Source organism: Trypanosoma cruzi, genomic scaffold (assembly GCF_000209065.1).
Source record: "Trypanosoma cruzi strain CL Brener 1047053517089 genomic scaffold, whole genome shotgun sequence".
Taxonomy (NCBI): Eukaryota; Euglenozoa; class Kinetoplastea; order Trypanosomatida; family Trypanosomatidae; genus Trypanosoma; species Trypanosoma cruzi.
Genome location: NW_001849567.1, coordinates 161,008 through 183,735, shown reverse-complemented (window position 1 = coordinate 183,735; position 22,728 = coordinate 161,008). Strand labels below are relative to the sequence as shown.

General features: G+C 46.2%; 7 protein-coding genes and 1 pseudogene across 7 annotated transcripts, besides 61 other annotated features; all 8 read left to right on the top strand.

Moving 5' to 3' along the window:
• Positions 1–4,488: a sequence feature (areas not merged during assembly with more than two copies in the genome that could not be assigned to a particular haplotype).
• Positions 668–707: a microsatellite.
• Positions 1,862–4,078, top strand: Tc00.1047053511309.80 (annotated as a pseudogene).
• Positions 4,135–4,380: a mobile genetic element.
• Positions 4,489–17,881: a sequence feature (heterozygous, Esmeraldo-like haplotype).
• Positions 4,539–4,748: a mobile genetic element.
• Positions 4,706–4,777: a sequence feature (A-rich).
• On the top strand, positions 5,152–6,594 carry Tc00.1047053511309.70 (hypothetical protein, conserved; the record flags this gene model as incomplete). The annotated part of the gene is made up of 1 exon (XM_805590.1): positions 5,152–6,594. One exon carries the CDS (start codon positions 5,152–5,154, stop codon positions 6,592–6,594), a length of 1,443 nt encoding a protein of 480 aa, XP_810683.1.
• Positions 6,676–6,704: a sequence feature (AT_rich).
• Positions 6,706–6,726: a microsatellite.
• Positions 6,832–6,852: a microsatellite.
• Positions 6,864–6,887: a microsatellite.
• Positions 6,972–6,992: a microsatellite.
• Positions 7,040–7,064: a microsatellite.
• Positions 7,146–7,184: a microsatellite.
• Positions 7,306–7,424: a microsatellite.
• Positions 7,576–7,597: a microsatellite.
• Positions 7,657–7,694: a sequence feature (GA-rich).
• Positions 7,836–7,862: a sequence feature (AT_rich).
• Positions 7,881–7,944: a sequence feature (GA-rich).
• Positions 8,018–8,049: a microsatellite.
• Positions 8,388–8,415: a microsatellite.
• On the top strand, positions 8,646–10,883 carry Tc00.1047053511309.60 (hypothetical protein, conserved; the record flags this gene model as incomplete). The annotated part of the gene is made up of 1 exon (XM_805589.1): positions 8,646–10,883. The coding sequence occupies one exon, from the start codon at positions 8,646–8,648 to the stop codon at positions 10,881–10,883; it is 2,238 nt and encodes a 745-aa protein (XP_810682.1).
• Positions 10,950–11,014: a sequence feature (T-rich).
• Positions 11,016–11,071: a microsatellite.
• Positions 11,186–11,223: a sequence feature (AT_rich).
• Positions 11,462–11,568: a sequence feature (A-rich).
• Positions 11,582–11,618: a microsatellite.
• Positions 11,639–11,677: a sequence feature (CT-rich).
• Positions 11,814–11,936: a microsatellite.
• Positions 11,948–11,991: a sequence feature (A-rich).
• Positions 12,011–12,037: a microsatellite.
• Positions 12,098–12,130: a sequence feature (AT_rich).
• Positions 12,138–12,181: a microsatellite.
• Positions 12,233–12,253: a microsatellite.
• Positions 12,506–12,525: a microsatellite.
• Positions 12,670–12,790: a sequence feature (T-rich).
• Positions 12,824–12,869: a microsatellite.
• Positions 12,870–12,889: a microsatellite.
• Positions 12,932–12,962: a microsatellite.
• Positions 12,964–13,013: a sequence feature (AT_rich).
• Positions 13,093–13,147: a sequence feature (A-rich).
• Positions 13,207–13,301: a sequence feature (A-rich).
• Positions 13,385–13,411: a microsatellite.
• Tc00.1047053511309.40 (hydrolase-like protein, putative) lies at positions 13,604–14,824 on the top strand (the record flags this gene model as incomplete). The annotated part of the gene is made up of 1 exon (XM_805588.1): positions 13,604–14,824. The coding sequence occupies one exon, from the start codon at positions 13,604–13,606 to the stop codon at positions 14,822–14,824; it is 1,221 nt and encodes a 406-aa protein (XP_810681.1).
• Positions 15,674–16,612, top strand: Tc00.1047053511309.30 (hydrolase, alpha/beta fold family, putative; the record flags this gene model as incomplete). Its single annotated transcript, XM_805587.1, has 1 exon — positions 15,674–16,612. One exon carries the CDS (start codon positions 15,674–15,676, stop codon positions 16,610–16,612), a length of 939 nt encoding a protein of 312 aa, XP_810680.1.
• Positions 16,628–16,655: a microsatellite.
• Positions 16,774–16,829: a sequence feature (A-rich).
• Positions 17,137–17,165: a microsatellite.
• On the top strand, positions 17,281–18,570 carry Tc00.1047053511309.20 (hydrolase-like protein, putative; the record flags this gene model as incomplete). The annotated part of the gene is made up of 1 exon (XM_805586.1): positions 17,281–18,570. One exon carries the CDS (start codon positions 17,281–17,283, stop codon positions 18,568–18,570), a length of 1,290 nt encoding a protein of 429 aa, XP_810679.1.
• Positions 17,882–19,461: a sequence feature (haploid, Esmeraldo-like haplotype).
• Positions 18,584–18,684: a microsatellite.
• Positions 18,701–18,731: a microsatellite.
• Positions 18,790–18,829: a sequence feature (A-rich).
• Positions 18,892–18,950: a sequence feature (A-rich).
• Positions 19,058–19,093: a microsatellite.
• Positions 19,128–19,152: a microsatellite.
• Positions 19,245–19,267: a microsatellite.
• Positions 19,462–21,052: a sequence feature (haploid, non-Esmeraldo-like haplotype).
• Positions 19,722–19,790: a sequence feature (A-rich).
• Tc00.1047053511309.14 (hypothetical protein, conserved) lies at positions 19,792–20,676 on the top strand (the record flags this gene model as incomplete). The annotated part of the gene is made up of 1 exon (XM_805592.1): positions 19,792–20,676. The coding sequence occupies one exon, from the start codon at positions 19,792–19,794 to the stop codon at positions 20,674–20,676; it is 885 nt and encodes a 294-aa protein (XP_810685.1).
• Positions 20,688–20,725: a microsatellite.
• Positions 21,053–22,728: a sequence feature (heterozygous, Esmeraldo-like haplotype).
• Positions 21,107–21,132: a microsatellite.
• Positions 21,139–21,173: a microsatellite.
• Positions 21,231–21,273: a sequence feature (A-rich).
• Positions 21,368–21,397: a sequence feature (AT_rich).
• On the top strand, positions 21,662–22,728 carry Tc00.1047053511309.7 (uncharacterized protein; the record flags this gene model as incomplete). The annotated part of the gene is made up of 1 exon (XM_805591.1): positions 21,662–22,728. A coding segment is annotated over one exon (1,067 nt), but the record flags the coding sequence as incomplete, so codon positions are not given.
• Positions 22,495–22,522: a microsatellite.

Below are 22,728 nucleotides of genomic sequence, written 5' to 3'. Positions count from 1 at the left end.
CTGCACTTTTCCTGTGAGGGGTACTGTGTGTTTCTCGCCCAACTGCTCCACTCGCACACCCACCGACACGCTCATGACGACGGCCCTGTGCGCCTCGCCTGCTGCACGCATGAGGAGGGGCCGCGACGAACGGCGCGCTGAGGGAGCCGTGACGTGTGGGCGTGCGACGAGGGCCTGTGGGGCGGAGCACACATTTCTTTCCCTCTTGTTTTGTTTTTTTGGCGGCCAGGGCGGGCAGACAACCGCAGCGCCACACACACAGCCACGCCCTGCCGCCGTGTTTTTCTTTAGGGATTTGTTTTGCTTTGCGTGTTCACTTCTCGTGCGTCACACCCTTTGGTGTTGGCCTCGTGAGCATTTCTCTCCCCCTGATGATTTTTTTCTTTTGCTGCGCTCACTCTCCCGGTGGAGAGACGCGACTCCCGTCATGTCTGCGTGCTTCTCTCATCTTTCCCACACAAACATACGAGTGACTGAGCCCTGCAGGCCGCACTCACGCGCCGATGAGAAGGCTGAGGGGAGCAGCAACGCGCAGATGACCCCTTGAAATATAAACGATGTGCGGACACGTGGAGGTCGGACGGTTGAAGGAGATGTATCTTTCTAAATTTACCTTGTGGTCAAAATACTCAGGCAGTTTGGTGGGACCACACGCTAACCAGGTGGATTTTTGTGTTTTTTTTTCATTTTATTTTTTTCTTTTTTTTGTGTGGAACAGTAATAAAGGACATTTCTTTTTTTTTTTCTTTGTGCGGGGGTTAAAATGTGAGGAACGGGAAACTTTTTGTTCTGTTTTAAAATGAATGTTGTTTGATTTTCCACTTCTTTCTGCCGTGGACGCCTGCTGTGCATTTGTGTTTGTGCGTCCCTTCAGATGCTTTACGCCTCTTCTCTTTTTTATTGTTTTTTCTTTTTTCCCTACTTTGTTGAGCGTGGCAGTGGGCCCACACAGCCACACGCGCAGGACACACACATTGCAGTGCAGGTGGATGCTTCCTTTGTACTTGGTGCTGGCAGTTGCGTGCAGCTGCCGCCTCCTTCCGTGGGCGTGAGGGGAAAGGAGGGGAGAGAGAGCGCGCATTGCGAGTCTCTTTTTCTGTTGGCGTGATGCACCGCGTGTGACCGCGTGGGGTGAGGGCCGCAAACCATTGAGGACGGGATGGCGGTGCAAATTCTGGGTGCCGCGTCGTGGATGGGTGAGGATCCGCCTCCGCGTGTGGCTGGCGGGGTGAGGCCCTTGGCGTTGTTTTCTCCGCTTGTCGTCTGTTCATTCCGTGTGTGTTTGTGCTGCTTGTTGCTTTTTCCCCTCTCACCCTTTCCTGCTGCGCTTCTGCGTGGAGTGGCCGCATGCTTACTAGGCCATGTGGATTGTGAGTGCCTCTTGACGGCATCCATTTGTCTCACTGCCTCTCTGTCTCTCTTCCCCTGTTGGGTGTGAGGCGTGTTGCACCGTGGGAGTGCTGGCCCGCGTACACCGACGGTCCGCCGTGACGCCTGTGATGGCCGGTGCGGAGTGGCGGTGCGTGGCGCTGGGTTTAGCGGGGTGAGTGGGTGCGGTGCCTGCGAGAGGGTCAGTGCCGTCCTCGCACTCCGTGTGTGTGTTGCTGCTCTTTACTGTGGGCGATGGTCCTCCGTGCTGTCCCTTCCGGATTGTCTTGTGTCCTGCTGTCCGCGTGGGTGCCCTGCTCCGGTTCCCACTGAAGTAACTAATGTATTGCCGCTGCTTTGCTCCTCTCCACTTCCTGAACAGACACGCTAGGAAAGAAAGCAAGCACGCGCGAATCGCTACTGCGAAATTCGAAGGCTCTGAAAGGAACAACAACAACACACACACACACATTGCCCACGTACAAATATTTATATGCTCTCACGTGGTGCTGCTGTGAAGGCACCCCGCACACACAACCATCGCGGCATGACCGGATCCCGCGGAAGGAGGAGGGAAGGAAGAGAGAGTGAGCCGCAGAGACCCAACATGTCCCGGCATCTCTTTTATTCTGCTGCGCTGCTCCTCGTCGTGATGATGTGCTGCGGTACCTGTGGAGCTGCGGCCGCTGATTGAAGTAGTGGGGCAGGGGGCGCAAAGCTGCCGCAGGAGGTTGATTTATTTGTGCCGCAGAAGACGCAGGTGGTAATAAAAGGTGGTGGTGCAACTGAAGTGAAGGATTCGTTTGGCTCAACCTCTCTTGCCCTTGCTGGTGAAGTGATGGTTGCCTTTGCCGAAGGTCATAAGGACTATAATGGTCCCCAGCATACATCCGATCTATATACCTCTGAAATTGTTGCAGGGTACATCAACGCGACGGAGCCGTGGTCGTCCATTGTCGCTGATATCAGTTCCGACAACTGGAGGGCATATACCGTTTTTACCAGAGAAAGTTCAAAGGATCGTTTTGGCGTTGCGGTTCTACCCACGGCAGTTTCGACGGGCAGTGATGTGTTTCTACTTGTGGGAAGCCACTATCTTATTCGTGATGCTACTGGGAAGCATTGGATTGACGATAGCTGGGATATTCATTTGGTCGTGGGTAAGGCCACGCAGTCCGCGGACGCCAAGCAGGGTGAACTGATCGAGTGGGACGCACCCACATCGCTTTTGGCTTCGATCACCAAAAGTACTCAGCAAAGGGACTTGATGAAATTTGTGGGTGGTGGTGGCTCAGGCATTGTGACGGAAGAAGGCTGGCTTGTGTTTCCAATGATGGCGACGAGGAAAAATGATCGTGGCATTGAATCCATGCTTTTTTACTCCAAGGACAAGGGCGTTAACTGGGATGTCTCAAGGGGCATTCCTGCTGCGGAATGCGTTGACCCCCGCATTGCCGAATGGGAGAAGGGAGAAATTCTCATGCTTGCCTATTGTGTTGATGGCCAGAAAGTGTTCCGGTCGCGTGACATGGGAGATGCGTGGACCAAAGCTTCTGATTTACTCCCACGCGTGTGGATCACCACACAACCAATTCCTCGGGGCGAGGGTTGGCGTGTGGGAGCCCTCATCAGCGTGGAATTCTACGGAAGGAAGGTCTTGCTGTATACTCAGAAAGTGGGCTATCCCCCGGGGGAGAGAAATAACAAGGCGCTTTACCTTTGGGTTGCGGATAGCAGCCACACGGTCTATTTTGGACCGCTCTCTGTGGAGACTGGTGAGAAGCGAGAGTTTGCCAACACCCTGCTGTACTACGGTGATGCGTTGTACTTTTTGAAGAGGATGGGTAATGGGAAGGCAGATGGCGTTTTTCTTTCACGAATTATTGAGGAGCTGAGCAAAATCAAGTCCATCGTGAGGAATTGGATAGAAGTGGATGCCTTTTTCTCCGGGTTGTCTACACCCAGGACTGGTCTTGTGGGGGTTTTGTCCGATTCATCCGTTGCCGACAAGTGGAACGACATGTACCGCTGCGTGGATGCAACCGTATTGGGCGCAATAAGGATTGAAAATGGCTTTAAGTTCACGGGGCATGGGGCCAGGGCAATATGGCCCGTGAACAGCCGGGGAAATAATAAACAGTACACCTTTGTGGATATCAGCTTCACTCTTGTGGCGACGGTGGTCATCGAAAAGATGCCTTCGGGCGGCAGTAGCGTTCCTCTGCTGGGCGCGATGCTGGAGGATGGAATGGGCACGAAGTTCCTTGGGCTGGCTTGCGCTGAGAACAGGATGTGGGAAACAGTGTTTGATGAGCAAACGGGACAGGGCGACTTTTGGGAGCCGAAAAAAGAATACCAGGTGGCACTCATGCTAAATGGGAACGAGGGTTTTTTTTGCTTGGATGCCGAGCTTCTGGGGACCTCGGATACGATGCGAAGACGTGAAGAACGGGCTTACGATGTTTTGGGCTTTTACTTTGGGGGAGACGAAAGTGGCCGGGACAGCAGTGCATCAGTGAAGAACGTCTTTTTGTACAACCGCAAGTTGACTCCCGGTGAACTGAAAATGGTCAAAAAGACTGGCTCTCCCAAGCATGAGAGTTCATCGTCGGAAGCGAGCGGACCTGACTCCTCTGCGCATGAGTGTGTTTATTTTGTGCTTCTGGTGTCGCTGGGGCTATGGGCCCTTGCGGTTTTTTATGGAGTGTAGCAGAGTATGTTTATTGCGTTCTGTAGGATTACATGCATCTTCACACGGATGTTCTGGAAGTGTGTGAAGAGAATTTTTGCGAGCGGGCTGGCTAATTTAATGTATTCTGACAAGAAGACGAATACGGTTTTTTAACGAATTTTTTTTTTTTTCCTTTTTGAATTCTTTTTGAAAACTGCTATTGAACGGATCAATGAACCGATAACGACTAGACGAATTTGTTTTTATTTGTGTTTTTACTTTTGCAACTTAACTCACCTTCTTTGGTCCCCACTGTGTGGCGGGGACTTCGGGCCGGAAGAAAACGAATAATTCCATGTTGTAATTAATAAAAATATCTCCAAATTGGATGGGTCGCAACATGTCATAATCGTGGTTATCAAAATATATCTATTTATTTATGGACCAAAAATTGAGGGGCTTCTGAACTTACTGCCTCTCTATTACCGTTGTCTTTTTCAGGAGCTTGTGAAGAGAATGTTTACTTGGCATGCTGGCTATCTAATTTAACATACATGTATCCTGATAAAGCGAACCCTGTATGTCCTTTTTCTCTACTTTATGATTATTTGGTTGACCGCGATGCACGGAATCAAGGAACCGATAACAACTAGACGAATTTAATTATTTTATTTTTATTTTTACCTTTTGACTTACCCTCTTTTTGATTTTTATTATTATTATTTTTTTTTTTTGTATCGCGGCGGAGTTTTGTGATTGGAAGAGCCTAAAGTCTTTCCCTTTTGAAGCAATAAATACATGCATAAATGTTCAATCCTAATAGCGTGAGAGGGCCATGATGGAGGGTAACGGAATGATATATAAATACATATATAAACATGTACACTTACCTGTTGTTAAACTTTGAGGATGTGGTGAATTGACTCGTATTTCATTCATCTCTTTCCTATGCTTATATATATATATATTTTGATTTCTATTATTGATGAACTTGGGATCCGGCGAGCGGCCCAGCTGAATATTTGGAAGAGGTTTTACGGAAAAGGGTGTAGTTCGACACACAAAAAGCAATCAAGTAAAGGTGAAGTAACAACTCATATTTACATCAGCCCATGGATAAAAAGAAGCTTGGACGGAGCTTGAGGGTTCATCGTGGGGGGAGGGGTGGAAAGAGATGTTTTCGAGTGTTTTTGGTTTGCGTGGCATTTTTTTTACTGCTGTTTTTTAGATTTGACAGGCGTGGTCCCACCATGGAATTGGAAGATGCAGACGGCATTCTTCAGACGGTACCTGTATTTTCTTCGAAGGATCTTCCGGCTGCAAATATACCAGTGGACATTGCTACTATTTTTGTATCCATCGCGGCCTTTCGAGACAAGGAATGTGTCACTACACTAGAGAGTCTCTTTACCCGCGCGAAGAATCCTCGGAGAGTGTATTTGGGTATCAGTGAGGAGCGATTTGAAATGGATAGCAGTTGCATTGCTTCACCGGAGGTGCTTAAGAACATTGGTGTGACTCGCTCTCGTAAACTTCACTGGAAGGATGTTGTTCCCTTTGCCTACGATCCCACAGACAAGCAGAAATATCCCAAGCACACACCTGTGCTGCATGCAAAACGCGATGAGGATGTCATCACGTGTCTACTCAGTGAAGGTTCGTCCGACGCAATGCCCGGCCCTGGTGAATCTGTTTTGAACGGATGTCAGGTCTTGACACGCATTGGACACCCGGATGATGCACGAGGCCCGACTTACGGTCGTTACCTAACAAGTCTCTTCTACAATAACCAGGATTACTATATGGTGATTGACAGCCATTCAAGATTTGTGCCTGAATGGGATATAAAGATGATTGAACGTGCACGGCTTATGCCCACTTGGGGCGTAATGTCGTACTACCCGAATGGGTACACACCGGAGGACCCAGATGCGGAGATCAACAAGACGGATGTTATGGCCATGTGTAAGGGAGTTATCTTAGACAATGACATTCCAAAGTTGGGGGCGCGGTGGATTGATATAAGGGACCATCCTGTTCTCCAAGGCTTTGTAGCTGCTGGATATATTTTTGGGGATGCGCAGTTTGTGAAGGATGTTCCTTTTGATCCGTACCTTCCATTTTTATTTGATGGAGAGGAGATTCTGTACACTGTTCGCTTGTGGACGAGCGGGTGGGACAGTTACTGTCCTGGCACGGCTTTTCTTTTTCATAACTACATGCGAACCGATGCGCCGAGGTTTTGGTCCGTCTTGACAAGAGATGAGGTGAAGGTTCACCGGGAATTTGAACGGCAGACCTCCATAAAACGTGCATTGTATTTAATGCGGCGGAATGTCTTGAACTCCACCCAACCCGTTGTGACGGAAGATGAGGCGCATCGATTGAACCCGGCGATTGGACGTGAGATGGAACACTTTGGATTGGGGAGTTTGCGACGCATCTCCGATTACTGGCGTTTTGTGGAACTTAGTGATGAGTTTGTAAAGGAAAAGGATGATGAGAATCGCTGGAAGGGCGGTGAAGGGCTCTGCGAAAAGGCAACAGTTGGATAATAGGGAAGTTATATCTTGCTGCAGTGCCTTCTTTCTCTTTTTACTCCCCTTCCCTTCTCTTTCCCTTTGTCTCGCCCTCTCTTTATATATAAATATATATAAATATATATGTTATTTATTTATTTATTTATTGTAATGAGGAGGTCAATTAATGTGCCGTCAAACGGGTGCATATGGGATGTATGTATCATTGGAGAGTTCAAATATGAGTAAGCATGTACTTATTTTTATGAGCGCTTTTTTTTTTTTTTTTTTTTTAATGAGATAATTTATTATTATTATTGTTATTATTAGTTACCACCACGAAGGAGGAAAAATAATGTGCGGAATAGGAGAGATTTTTTTTTTTTTTTTTTTCTAGAGGAATAGGTGGGGGCGTGTGTGTGTGTGTGTGTGTGGAGCAGAACAACAAACAAAAGAGAGAAGAATAATGAAAAGAATGGATAGAGAGAGAGAGGGAGAGAGAGAGAAAAAAAAAGTGAGGTAATTAAATGCGAAAATATGATTTGAAAGCCTTATTTGGACTTTTTTTTTTTTTTTTTAATGAACTGTTTTTTTTCATTTTTATTTTTATTTTTATTTTTATTTTTTTTCTTTTGTGTTTCTGTTGTGTTGTTCCCGCGGCCGCAGCGGATATGATGGGCGACACGTCATCCCTCTCTGCTCACACACACACTTTTCTCTTTTCTCTCTCTGTGCCACTCCACCCCAAGGCAGACAGACAGACAGACAGACAGACAGACAGACAGACAGACAGACAGACAGACAGACAGACAGACAGGCAGACAGACAGACAGGCAGAGAGACAGAGGGATAGACAGACAGGCAGAAATAGAGAGACAGAGGGGTAGAAGAAAAGGCAGCGGGAGGAGTTTTGCTCCCGCCGCGAGTCGTACACGTCGATTGGCCACCTCCCCGGAAGGAAAGACACACACACACACAGACAAAATTGTCTCGGTTTTGTGCGTGCCTGCCGGCGTCTTATTTATTTATTTATTTATTTTTGTTTTGGTGACACCTTTGCGTTGGAGGAAATATCTCTTCAGGCGTTTCTCTCTTTCCCCTTTCCCTTCCTTTCCGTTCCTTTCTCTCTTTTTCTTGGTGCCCATGTGAAGTCATTACGGGCTGCTGCAAATGTCTATTTTGTGTGTTTTTTTTTTTTCGCAGTGGGATGCCATGTGATATGGAGACCACCAACGACACTACATTGAAATGCGTGTATGCACGATATGTATGCATGCATTATAATTATTATTATTATTTTTTTTCTCTCTGTCACTCACACACTTTCTTTCTTTCTTTCTCTCTCTCTCTCTCTTTTTTTTTTTTTTTTTTTTTGTCTCTTTGTTTGTATTTACATCATGCCTCACAATTGTTCACGTGACTCAACACGGTTGGTTTTATTACATATAAAGAAGAATAAAACAACAACAACAACAACAACAACAACAACAAAACACCGATAATATTAACAAAGAGAAAAGCAACAAACATTAGTTCCAGCAGGCTGTGATATCATTACAACATATTCTTGCAAGAGGTAAAAGAAGAACAACAACAACAAAAATAAAGCAAATATTTGCTCAACAGGGGAACCACCACAGGCGCATACAGACACGTAAGAGGAGGAGACAAGTAAACGAAAATCGCAGCAAGAAACAGGGGAGTCATTCTCATCCCCGGCTTTTACGCGCAAGAGGGGGCACCTGGTGTGCGGCAGGAGGCACCTGAACACGGAGAAGAGTAGACACGTGAAGACACACACAAAAAAGAGGCTTGCGGCAGATTCTTCAAGAGAGAGAGAGAGAGAGAGAGAAAAAGGCAGCCAAAGGGGCGGCTATTAGGATTCCTCCCCCTCTTTTTCTTTTTTTTCCCTCATTTATTTCGCTGCTCTAAGTGGTGGCGGTCTTTGTGGAACAAAAAAAGAAACGGATCAAAGGGGTTTTGGAAATTCCATAGGGACACAGATTCCCCGGGGTGGAATCAGACACAAGTAAATACCTACATATCCTAAATACGTACTCGGCACAACCAGCCCCTTTCCAGGAAAAATGGTGAGGGATTACCAGGGGAACATGTCCCGGCAGTACCACCCGAACGTTATGCAAACTGCACACCGCGGTGACAACTGGGGGATGCAAGGCCGGTATTCAATGCCCAGTCGTATCTCACGGCTTCATTCTATGAATATGCAAGGTCCCTACAGAGGCATGGATCCCATGGATTACAATGCACAGGCCCCATATGCAGCTCAAGGAGGTATGGTCAACCTCACGAGCGGTGGTGCCTACCAGGCCCCGATGAGAGGCATGCCGTACGGTTCTCCTGGACAGCAGCCGTATTCTGCGGAGGCAAAACCAGCTCCTATTCGGAGAGGTCACAGTGTCTTGTTGAGGCAGCGAGCGCCTCAGTTAATGAGTTTTCGTTACGACAACGCCCCAACGGGTATTTACTATCGTACAGGTAGCTTTCGAGGGAACGTGGATAGCAGACCATTTGGTAGTTTCCGCTCCAACAGACCTTCATATATGCCACCAGAATCTGTATTACAACAAACAAACAGTTTCCAACGAATGGGCAGTAACCTTTCTGGTTTTGGCTCCGGCTATGGAAACTCGTTCTTTTCATACAACCGTCCTAATGGTGCAAGTTCAAGTAACATTTTATCTCAGAACGGTAGTGCTGTCAACTTCAACTACAGCTTTTCATCTCAGATTCCAAGTATGCAATACAACAACGGTGCTGATGGTCTTCTGCAAATGCCATCTGAGAAGGCCCCGGTAGATATGCCGCCACAAAAGGAAGAAAGAGAACCGGTATTTCGGCGGCAGAACAGCATGACACTTTCACGACGGGATTCCATGTTAAATGGTTTCTACGAGTTTGGTCCAGTGGCGCAGAGAGCGGCACCGATGGGAGTTCCACGGAATTTGGAAGAATCGCGTCTGTCCGCACGACCCACCGCTCCACCGCAGTGGCCGAATGGCACAGGGCTTTCAACCCTGCCCCCACCTCAACAAGCGGCGAACAATGGGACTCGCGGGGGGCGCCCGCCAGATAGGACGACGCAACAGAACGTAAAACCATCTGCCAATACGGGTGAGTTGTCACGCAAGGGTAGTGAAAAGAGGATTGGTATGTATTTTAAGTCTGTTCAACCGACGCAGGATGGGGAGTACAAGAAGGAGGGTGACCTTGGGACAAGAGGGGGCTCATTCAAAGTGGATCCACCCATGACGACACGTGTACGTCCGATCCTACTGCTGGAGAAACGCGGTGGCAACAATGTTGAGGCGGATGGCCGCACGGCAATATTGGAGAAACCGGGTAGTGATGAGATGCAAAAGTTTGAAACACATGAAATTGTTCAGTTATCCTTTGATGACTCAAATGTTTTCATAGAGAGCCTGGATGAAGTGCGTGACACGTTTTTGATGGGGTGCAACGTGGCGCTTGTGATGGCAGACTCAAACTGTCCTGCGTATAAGCCATCCGAGTGGTTTTCGTGGAAAGTCATTAAGCAGCTACTGAAGGACGTTTTTGCCAAGATGCGATCCCGATCGGAGCTCAGTTTCTCTGTGTCGCTTCTGGAGGATGACCAGGTGATGGATTTGCTGACGGAGCATCCACGGCATGTGACGCTCACTGTGGCCCAATCCCCGCTTTTTGGCAACGTTGCGCATGGTGTCATCTACCAGGTTGTGGAGGACGCCTCTGAGTTTTCGGACCTGCTGGATCTCGCCTTGTCCAAAGCCCTCGGTAGTGAGGGGGAGGAGCGCGGTATTCTTCTCATGTCAGCCATCTTAAAACAAATTTGCACGAACACGACCCACACAAAAGGGGATGAGGAGGACATTCTGCTGTCCTCCCTCTTTGTTTCTTGTGTCGGGGACGGCATTATTCATTACAACCGCATTCTTGACAAAAACCCCGCGGAGCCACGTGCCATGTTTCAGTTTGCGCTTGGCGGTCCATCTACTACAGCCGCCGTCTTTTCCATTGTGGATCAAGTTTCCAATGCCTCAACCGTGAGCCAGTTTCTTTCCACGCTGCATCGACTGGGTGAGATTAAAAATTACAATCTACGCATTGGAAGCGTTCGCCGCTTTGTAAAGTACACAAATGAAACCATTCCCAAAATGCGGCGGCGAATAAAAGAGGTGGAAGAAGGGCCCGTGAAGGAAGCTGTAAAACAGTCCTTGGCACGTCTTGAGTTGATGCTATCAGACGCAAAGGTTATGCTAGAATCCCCAGAAACCGCCGCACCGAAAATGTATATACGTCAATGATTGATCGAACGATAGACACAGATGAAGCGAGTGTATGCTTATCTGTGTATGTATGAGGAACCAGATAAACGAAGGGAAAGAAAGAAGAAGAAGGGAAAAAAAAAAAAAAACCAACAACAAAAAACAAAAGAGGAGAGAAAGAAAGAGAGAAAGAGAGAGAGAGAGAGAGTGAGTGAGAGAGAGAGAGACCATTATAAAGCCTATTCATGTCAATATCCATTTCCATATGCGTGGCTGTGTCTATGCGTTGATAGTTGTATACATGGACACATGTAGGCTTGGATTTTGCCAATACCCTTGTCTTTTATTTCTTATATAAATATTTATTTATTTATTTTATGATTTTGTGTATGGTACGGTGCATGATTGTTGTATATATATATATATGCGTGTGTTTGTTTGTTTATGTGTATGTGGGGGGGTCTTTATGGCCGTTATATGCGTCCCAATCTTTTTTTTTTGTTTGTTTTGTTTTCCTTTACATTTTTCCCATACATGACAACTGACTTTGATTCGTCCCTCTCCGTAGGGGCATTGATCAAATTTTTTTCTTTTTTTATTGTGTACTGACGACTCGATCTTTTATTCTTTTTTTTTTTTTTTTACCGCCATTGTCTGCTTCTTTTTCTTTTTTTTCTTTTTTGTATTTATGTGTATGTGTGTGGCTTTTTTTTTTTTTTGTTTTATGCGACATTCCCTTTATTTTATTTTATTTTATTTTATTTTATTTTATTTCCCTTTTGCAGGGGCCATTGGGGGGAGGGGCAGGAGGAAAGGAGGAGGAGGAGCAGGAGAGAAGGGGGCATCGCGTGGACTCTGCTTCCTTTAACCCCAACCCTCTTCCCCCTACTCCACACGTTCAAATGTAATGCATCCGCAGTTAGCAGTTATGAGAATGCATGCCGAGCGGGAAAACAATGACACACACACATATATATATATATATCTATACATATACACACATATATTATATATATATATATACATGTAAACATAGCATACGTGTACACATGCATTCATATATATATATGTATATATGTGTATATATACATACCGGCAAAGTTTTTTTTTTTTTAATTTCATTTTTATTTTATTTTATTTTTCTTTTCTCACAGTATCATTCTGAGTATATGTATATATATATATATATATATGTTTATGTGCATAATATTGTTTTAAGTGTATTTTATGCTAGGTACTGGAGGACATTTAACAAAAATAAACAAATAAATAAATATATATTTATTGGTTTGTTTCTGCCTTTTCTTCATCTTCTTCTTCTTCTTCTTCTTCTTCTTTGTATGTATGTATTACTGCTATGCATGTAATTTGACACACGATGCATACAAATGATGATGATGATGATGATGGTTTTTTTTTTTTTTTTCATGTTGTCATTATTGACTGAACTCATTGATTTTGTATTTCTTATGGGTTGTTAACGTATGCCTTCATACACCTACACATGTCTATACGCATGTGTATGTGTGTTTGTGTGTTCCTCTTCTTCTCCCTCTCTCTCTGTGTGGGTGTGTGTGTGGGGGGGGGTGCAATAGCCGGCAATCACGGTGAAGGGCACATGAAAACACAAACACACACACACAGAGAGAGGGAGAAGAACGAAAAAAAAAAAAAAAAAAAAGATTTTGACAGTTGTGGTGAGCTCACATACATGTGGTTTTTGATAGACTGTTGATTTTACACAATAAATCGTATGAAGATGGTGGTGGCGGTGGAGGAGAGGAGGGAATGCGGCGCGTGTCATTCTTTCCTGCTTTTTGGCTTTAAAAGAAAAGAAAAGAAAAGAAAAATAAAAGAAAAACACACACACGAAGAGAAAAAATACAAAAAACGAAAAAAACAAACAAACAAACAAAAAAAAAAGAAAAAAAAAAGAGAAAAAGAAAGGGCTATTTGTTCTTTACCGCTTGAGGTGCCACATATATTTACATATACATGTATGTATATTGTCTATATATATATATATGTGTGTGTGTGTGTGTGTGACTGGCGCACCGTCATTGTCATCGTCATTGGCGTCAATTTTATTGTTTTATTTTATTTTATTTTATTTTATTTGTTTATTTTTTTTTTTAAATTTTCCCTGTTTTTATATTTATATTTTTATTACTTTGGATGATGTTTTTACTTGTTGTTTACTTTCTGTTGGGTGCCTGCGCATGTATCCGCATTGTTACTGCGTCCTCTCTTTTTGTCCTTATTATTATGATTATTATTATTCTTTTTTTTTTTTTTTTTTTGTTGTCTGTTCTTCACTGAGGACGCCATCCGGCTGGTTTCCCTCTCACCGGGACGTGTTGACTTCATTTTTTTTTTATTTATTTATTTTTATTTTTATTTATTAGTTTTGTTGCCCTATTCCAATTCTCTTTTTTTTTTTTTTTTTTTCTTTTTATTGTGGACGTCTCTACAAAAGTGAGGGAAGCGAAAGGACTGTTTACATCTTGAGTGTCGCTACGGGAGAGGGGAAGAGAAATACCGAGAAAGAGAGAGAGAGAGAGAGAGAGGGGGCGTGAGAGGAGCAGCACCCCAAGCATCAGGCAGGGAAGAAGTCAAGTAGTCGTTTTTTTGCTGCCGCTGTGAGACGGTCTTTGGGCGCGACACGACAAAATTGGACGGTGGGCATCGACACCCGAAAATTGTTAAGGCCTCCTGCAGAGCGCGTAGGCTCAGAGGCGTCTGTAATTATTGGAGAAAACATGGCAAATAACACAATCGCTGCATTGTCGTGTGATCGTTACTCTCTCTTTGGTGAGAAATGTGTAGATGTGGGCGTGTGCAGGAGCACTGGGGTTCGTATTTGGCTTTGCTACCAAACATTTGGGAAGCGAGATGCCGCGGGTGGCGTGGTGCTTCTTATCATGGGCCTCGCCTCTCCTTCCCTGTTATGGGATATGAAGTTCTGTGAATGTTTGGCATCACGTGGGTATTATGTCATTCGGTTTGACAACCGTGATATGGGGCGGAGTACATTTCTCACCGATCGAAGGGTGATGCCGGTAACAGCAACTACAAATGCTGCAGAGGATGAGACGGATGTAGGGAATGCTAATGCATTTTCATCTTTCTCTTCTTCACCGTCCTCTTCAGACTCCTGGTTTGGGGCGTTCGGCGACAGTAAACTGCATTTGATGCGGTTGGCCTACTCTGGTGTTGTGTCAGGGGGTCGTAAGCTCCTACGTGAGGTCTACACATTGGAAGACATGGCGAGGGACAGTGTCGGTTTACTTGACGCGTTGAATGTTCGCAAGGCGCATATTGTAGGCATGTGTATGGGTGGTGTGATTGCGCAATTGGTAGCCATTTACCACTCCAAACGTGTTGAGTCTCTTTCATTTTTATCAACGTACAGTGGATCCTTACAAGCGGGGCGGCCCTCTTTGCGTGAAGCATTTGCATTGGCCCAGGTTGTCACATATATTGCACGTAAAGGCTTTGCGGTGCCTGCTTCACTTCGAGGGAAAAATGGCAAAAGCGGTCCTTCGCCAAAAGAGGAAGAGGCGTTGGCACACACATTAGTGAATCTTATTGCACGTTTTGCGCCGGAAGCGGAACCTTCCTTTTCCATAGATCGAAAGGCTTGTTTTAAACAGGTGCAACGCATACTTCGGCGGAGTTCTGATTTCAGTGGTGTCTTGCGGCAGTATGTGGCACTGCTGAACGCAAAAGACCGCACAGCAGGGTTAAAACGCATTCATGTGCCCACAGTTATTTTGCATGGCACGAAAGACCCCATTGTGCCTTATGTGAACGGGAAACAGCTTGCCGGCATGATTCCACAGGCTAAGCTTGTGACTCTTGAAGGAATAGGCCACGTTTTACACCCCGCACTGCGTGAAAAGATTATTGATACGCTTGCAGCAAATATGCAACAGTCAAGGCGTGGAAAACAGGGTTTGCCCACAACATCGAGGCTCTGATTTGTGTTGAGACGCAGTGGATCCGCTTCTTTTTCCTTTTTTTCTTGTGTGCTTTTTTTATCTTTGTGGCTTGTCAATTTGTGTTTGAGTGGCAGAGATAAGTGTGTGTGTGTGGGCGGAAAGAATGTACGACCGGGCGGGGTCTGGGTGGATGGTAGTGTTTTTTTTTTTTTTTTTTATGGTTGAAGGCTTAACTCTTTTTTTTTTTTTTACGAGGATTTGTTGGAGGGCGGCGGGTGGCAGTTTTTTTTTTTTTTTTCTCTTCTCCCTGTCGTCCCCCTTCCCCCCCTCCCTGCAGCCCTTCACGCGGCGGGGACTCCGGCGGTTGCGGGCCCTCAACGTCATGGACGCCACTCCGCGGGCTCACGACGATCCCCGGGCATCCCACGAGGTCCCTCCGGACGTGTTGGCTGCTGCATGGGCGCAGGTGTGTGTGTGTGTGGAGCCCTCCCCCCCCTACAGCGAGGGGGGACGTTCGGTGCATTCAACCCGCCCTGCCCCCTTCCTCCATCCCTCCCTGCGGGGAGACGGCCTCATCCAGGCGCATATTTCCTCGAGGAAATGCGGCAACTGAGAGGCGATGCAGCAATGAAACATGGCGGTGGTTGAAGGGTGGAGGTATTGATGTTTTATTGATGTTATTTTCTTAGGTATTCCATTTCCTGCTTCTTCACCGCGTCACGGTGGTGTGATGTTGTTAATGGTAAATGAGTTTGGTTATGTTTTTTTTTTGTTTTTTTGTCTTTTTACATTTTACATCAATTCCCCGGTCTAATGCGGTTTGTGTATTCCTTAGAGGTGAGGGATAAAAGACAACTGTAAGAATTGTTGTAAGGCCTTTTGTGACGCATGGCCCCTACTCCAGATACGATTGTGAAGGTTGGCAAGTGCGCCCGTACGGGGGTGGAGATATCCATATGTTACAACTCATTTGGGGATCCTAAAAATCCATGTGTTCTTTTGGTCATGGGCATGATGAGCGTCGGTATGCTCTGGCGTGATGAACTCTGTGAACGGATTGCAGCGTGCGGCTACTACGTGATTCGGTACGACAACCGTGACGTGGGACTTTCAACTCACTTCTCGGATTTCCCCGGGCCCCACGTGGTTCGGATGATCCTGCCACGAATTCTATCGTTTGGTGAGAAACTACCATACACGCTGGAGGACATGGCTGCGGATGGAATGAATTTGCTGACAACACTCGGCATCAATAAGGCTCATGTGGTGGGGTCTAGTATGGGCGGGATGATTGTGCAACTTATGGCTATCCACTACCCGACCCGTGTGCGAAGTCTTTCGATCATATACTCACACACCGGCAACCCTAATCGAGTGCGGGAAGGCTGGCAGGTCAAGCTGGGGTTTCTGGAGAAGCCGGCTAGCTCTGCGCTTGAGGATTTGGTTGAGTTCAAGTGCCGCCTGGCGCTTCGCATGGCGGGTGACGGCTACCCGATCGATAGGGATAAGCAACGGGAATTTATGAAAAAAATTATTGAGCGCGCTCCCGATGATTCTACGAGTTTGCGTCGCCACCTGTCTGCGGTTCAACGGGCGGAGAGTCGTGTGGAGGGCTTAAGGGGTCTGAAAACACCAACACTTGTGATACACGGCATGCTCGACCGGCTTGTTCCATACGAAAATGGTATTGAGATCGCCAAACTGATTGGGCGCTCAGCCAAGCTGGTCTTGTTCCCACTTATGGGACACTCCATACCAGAGGAGCTCTTCCCCGCCGTTGCGCAGGAGATTGTGTGGAATGCACAGAGAGCCGATGCCAGTGAATAATGTGGGAAAAAACAGAAAAACAAAAACAAAAACAAAAACAAAAGACCTCAGCGGATCTTAGACGAATGTGTGGGGAAACAAATAAATAAATACATCCATAAATCTATTATATTGATATCGGTATATATATATAGGGAGAGAGTGGGAGAGAGTGGGAGAGATTTTTTTTTATTTCCTCATTATTTATTTATTTATTATTATTATATTTTTTTTTTTTGGTTGAATGGCTGCTGCTGCTGAATGGAACAAGAATGGACAAGAGGCATCATTGTCAATTGTGTGTGTGATACGTGTCGTGTCTGTTTACGTTTTATTTATTGTCTCTGTATGCCGTGTACATGTCTCCTTTACCCTACTTTTATACATAATTACCCATCATGTGCTCACAGTGCTACTAAAGGGAGGGGAGGGGTGGAAAGATTGAGTGGAAGGTGGCACAGGGGACAGGAAAGCACTGCGACACCGCAAATTAAGTAGCGGCACAACACGAAGTAAAAAGTGAAGAGTAAAAAAGAAAAAAAAAGAACAACAACAACAACAACAACAAAAACAAGAAGAAGAAGTACAAAGAAACAGAAGTTTGTGAGGGAGATACATACATATACAACCATATACGAAAATACAGCGTGAGAGGGTGAAGGAGAGTCAAATAAAAGTTATTAGTTATCATGCGTTCTGAAGAGATGGTGACATTTGTGCGGTATTGCACCGCAAGTGATATGCGCATCGAGCTCTGCTATCAATGTTTTGGTGATCCACTTAAACAGATGCCGGTTGTGCTTCTCATTGGTGGGCTTAACATGCAAATATATGCCTGGGATGAGGCGTTCTGTGAAAAACTAGTCAAGTGTGGTTTTTTTGTAGTGCGCTTTGATAACCGTGACATTGGACTTTCCACAAAAGTAGAGAAACGCGGTAGTGTCATACCAGCTCGTCTGTTGCTGCCAAAAGCTCTTGCCTTTGGGGAACGTCTTCCCTACACGATTAAGGACATGGCACGTGATGCTCTGGGGCTATTGGATGCGCTTGGCATTCCATCTGCCCACGTTATGGGCATCAGTATGGGTGGCATGATTGCACAGACGATGGCGCTTCTTTCTCCGCACCGTGTCCTTAGCCTCACAAGCATCATGTCAACAACAAATGCCCCTGACCTTCCAGATCCTCAGCTGTGGGTTAAAATGTGGCTTCTACGGAAACCACCTGTGAATTGCACGCTTGATGAACTTATAAACTTCCGTCTTGAATCAATAAAAAAGCTACTGAGGGGCACTTTGCCGGTTGACGAGGAACACTTAAAGCGGGGGTATTTAAAATCACTGCAGAGAAGTTCCTACTCGGCGGGCCTCATTCGACAGGCTGCGGCGATTCGTAGATGCCCCGGACGTGACGAGGACCTTCGTTCTCTCTCGTGTCCGACTCTAGTGATCCACGGCCAGCAGGATGTGCTGATGCCACCTGCCCACGGCCATCGCACGGCGTCTGTGATACCGCGTGCCAAGTTGGTAATTCTGGAAAGCATGGGGCATTACTTTCATCCCGCCTTTTTTACCCCAATTATTTCCCATTTTGTGGAGGTTGCAAATGCATGTGAAGAAAATGGTAAGTACGGGAGACCTATTGGGCTTAATATTCCGTATTGTATATCCTCCTTTCCTGGCGTATCTGTGGAGGAGAAGTTTTCCTCTTGCACGGAGGAGCGGCATTCGGGTCGTGCTGAAGCGTCACTTTCTGTGCATCCACCAGACAAGGTCACAAAAACGGAAATGCCGTTGAATGGACAGACAGCGATATGTGCTTGCAGTAATACTACCGGAGAGAGTGCAGATGTCAGCTTTGTGGCGTGCAGGTGCGCTTCGGAAATTTCTGTTGAAGATGTTCGACAAAACATATTGGAGGAGCAATTAGCAGAAGTTTCACTGGTGAATACCCCAGAGACTAGTATAAGCCAAGAGTGAGCCACGCAACAGGTACATAAGTATACATATTTATATACATGTAAGTGTCGGTATCTATCAATCTATTTACCTGTATATCTATATTCATCTATATATGTAGATGGATGTTTATATCATCTGGGTGAGAAACTTATTATTATTGTTATTATTATTATTATTATATAAAAAAAAAAAAAAAGAAGAATATGGAAGCATTATGGGAATGGATATTTGCCAGCATTTCTTTTTCTCTTTCTCTTTCTCTCTCTTTTTTTTTTTTGGAAGCATTACTCATTCTGAAGGCTTTTTTATATAAATTTGGTTGCTAACTCTGGATGTTGCTTTTTTCTATTTCATTTTTTTATTTTATTTTTATTTTTTTATTTTTCCTTTTTTTTTTTATTATTATTGATGCATTTCTCTGTTTGTTTGAGTGGAGGGCAATGAACGGAGGGAAAAAAAAGGAAAACAGAAAATTTTTTGTGTGTCTCTTTTTCTCTCAGTGCGTTGTGTGTGTGTGTGTGTGTGTGTGTGTGTGTTGTGTCGGCATACGCTCCATTGCCATTCAGAGAGGTCAATTTTTTTTTTTTTTTTTTTTTTTTTCAGTTTTGTTTACTTCTTTGTTGGTATTTGTGCGACGACGCGGCTACCGAGACGTGTGGCGAGAGTACATTGGGAAGTGTCAGCGCCATACCGAGAGGGAGAGGGAGAGGGAGAGAACGTGAATTTATGTACTCGTCGGTGTGATGCGTGTGTCTTTTGGGTTGGGCGATGCGCACTGGCCACGCCTCCTAATGTGCCAGCGGAAAGGGAGAACTATTTTGTGTGTTTGTGTACCCCCGCGTTAATGAGGGTTGTGGCGTTCGCGTTGACGCCATTTGTCGGCTGCGAAAGTTGTTTTTACAGTTCCGCATGGAAGCGACAACAACAACAAAATTCTTTCTTTCCATAAAGAAGAAAAAAAGAGGGATGAAAAAAGCGAGTTGGCGGGGAGCCAAAGTGGAGGAGGAGGGATGACCCGAGTGCATCGATTGAAGGAGAAAAGTGTGATTGAAATGATGTGCGTGTGGTGGTGGTGGTTGTGTGTGGGGGAGACGTACACGCTTTTTGTGGATTGAGGGCCCCGCGGCCACAGCAGCGAGAAACGACGATGAGATGCCGTTTATTCTGACTTCTTTTTTCCTTTTTTTTTTTTGTCGTTTGTTTGTTTTTTTTTTGTAGTTTTTTTTTTTTTTTTTTTTCATGCGCCCTTCGGGACTCTTGCGGCAGCCGATTTATTCGCCGACGCGGGCTGCGGCGACGCGGGAGGGGCGACAGCAGGAGCAGCGGTCATCACCGCAACGACGACAGCGGGTGCAAATAGCGGCGAGCTCTTCAGACTCCCTGCGAGGCGGCCAGAGGAGCGGGAGGGATTTGACGGAAGCACAAACGGGGCCGCAGGATTTGCCGTTGGCAAATATTTTGAGACGCGAATTTACTTACATGTCACTGCGGGAGCAGTTTCACAATCGCGAGCGAATCACTGTGACCACCCGACCTCTTGTCCTTGCCTCCCCAGTACTTGATCGAAAGGAATGGCTGTATAATTTATTTGCGCCATGCTTTTTTCTGCGAGGGAATTACATGTATGCGACTTTAGTTGAGACAGCAGAGATGGCTTTGTCGAATAGGAGAGAGCGCATTGCGACAATTTTACCGAGGTCGTATTGCATTTCCGCAGGGGGTCATTTTATTTGGCGTTTTTTCTGCTTACGTTGCAGTATTGCAGAACTCACATACCTTCTTTTTCGTGAGGAAGAAGAACGTGGACGTGAGCCTTACCGTTTTTGCTGCGAGGGTTTTTTTGGATACGAGGGACGTATGCCACGGTCTTTCTTGACTATGTGCTTAGTTGACCTGTTAACATGTGGTCTTCCCTTTGGATACTTTTATCATGGATTAGGAACAACACTCTTTGGCTGTCGATTGCGTTATCTGATACGTTGCCGGTACCGTATCGAAGGGACTGTCGCGAAGGATTTTCTTCTTATGCTCTGCTGTCCATTGCTAACGGTGGAACAAGAGGCGTTGGAGATGATGATGTACGGCAACTGGGAGCGCCGTGACTTTCGTGCTGTCATGGTGTGAGACACAACCTCTTCTTCTTTCTTTTTTTTTTTCTTTTTTTTTTTTTTTTGGATGTCTTTTTTTGTTTGGTGCAGGGGATGTGGACGCGTTGTACGTCTGTGCCTGCGGAGGAGGAGGGGGAGAAGCACCGCAGCGGGGGGGCTGCCGTGGATGGCGAGAGGTGAAGAGGGGGAGTCGGGGTGGGGTGGGGGGAGAAAAGAGACGGAATTTGTGGTGTCCATCTTCATGAGGCCCCAAGCACGCATGGGGGCGAGGCAACAACAACAACAACAAAAAAAAACGTAAAAATAAATTGGCAATTTAAGGAAAAGGAGGAATTGAAATGAGGCTGATAAATTAAGACGGAGTGGAAGTTGGCATGGAGAAACAAGTACGTATGTAAATGTAAATGTAAATGTATGTATTTATATGTTTATATTCATTTATTTCAGTGTGTGTGTGTGTTTGCGTGTGTGTCGCTCCTTTTCTTGTCTTTTTTTTTTTTTTTTTTCCTTTTTCCATTTCTTCTACTGTGAGTGCTTTTTTTTTTTTTTTCTGCGGCGATGCAGTGCAAATTTTTTTACTTTTTTCTTCTTGTTTTTCTTCTTCGTTTTTCTTACGGAGGTGCATATATATATGTATGTGTCTGTCTGTGTATGTGCATATGCGTGCTTCACCCTGTTGCGTCATTGTGACATTTCCCTCCTCTTAGTTATTTATTATTATTATTATTTTTTTTTTTCCCGCTGCCGTCCTCCTTTTTTCATTGGATCGTCACGTGGTTTTGTCTCATGCACACATCCCGCTTGCTGTGTCAACCTCCACCCTTTCTTTTTTTTTTGTTGTTGTTTGTTGGTTTTAATTGGCTTTTCTCCTTTGGCCTGGGAACACACAAACATATATACGCATGAATGTACAGAGAGGGTAAAGGAGGGACACGGACGGGCTTGAGTGACGGGCACAGCCGCTGGGAAGGGGATCGACTCAAACAAGCGGAAGGGGCGACATGTATGAGGCGGCAGAGCAGCAACTCGCCCTCGTTTCCCGCAAGACACATCGGCTTGGCGAGGTCCTGCGGCAGCAGATTGATGCACTGAAGGAGTTGCGCACAGCACGCATGGCGGCGTTTGCCGAACGTGACGAGCTGCGCCAACGGCTGCGTGTCGTGGAGGAGAGGGCCAACGCCGTTGATTGCAAGCACAACGAGGCGGAGTGTTGCCTGCGGCGTACGGCGGAGGAGTTTGCTGCGACGCAGCTGCTGCAGAAGCAATATGAGAACACACTGGCCGAGCTGAAGGGGCGCCAACGTGTTGTAGTTCGGGTGGCTGGTGCCGCGCCCCGTAGCGGGGGTCCCGCGTGGGAGGAGGCATCCCGGGACGAGTACCCGAAGAAACCACCGCAGCGAACGCAGGAGAAACAACAGCAACAACGCGAGGGAGAAGAAGAAGAAAGGAATTACCGGGCGAGAATTGCCGTGACAGATGAGTGCACCGTGGTGGATTTAGACCGACGGCGCACGTTTGTCGTGGATTTGGCGTACGCCATGACGTCTCTTCGGCGACGCATGCCATCGGAATCTGCACTAGCAGCGGCTTCTGGCATTTCTTCCGCCCCGGCTGCATCTGAGGCAATCCCTGCGGAGAACACAACCACGCAAAATTTTATGATTGATGAGGATCTTTTTGCCACCCTTCGCCTGGAGCATGTCATTGCGGATGTTCTGTCGGGTGTAAACATGGTGTTTCTTTCCTTTGGGCCGGCGGGTGCTGGAAAGACAGAGACTCTCTTTGGCACAAAGGCAGCCATCATCCAGCACGAGATGTTACAAAAAAGAGGGCGACAACAACAACAACAACAACAACAACAATCTTCTCGTCATTCACGTTGTTCTGGTAGTAATGGACGGGGGATGTCTGTGGAGGTGTTGTCCAAATCGCCCCAAGTTTGTGGGGCCACGGCGGGCCTTCTGTCGCTGTTTGTCCACGGCCTCTTCGACAGCCTTGTCTCGCACGCCGTCACACATGTTAGCATCTCTTGTAGTTTTGTGGAACTTGCCATGAACCAAACCGTTGA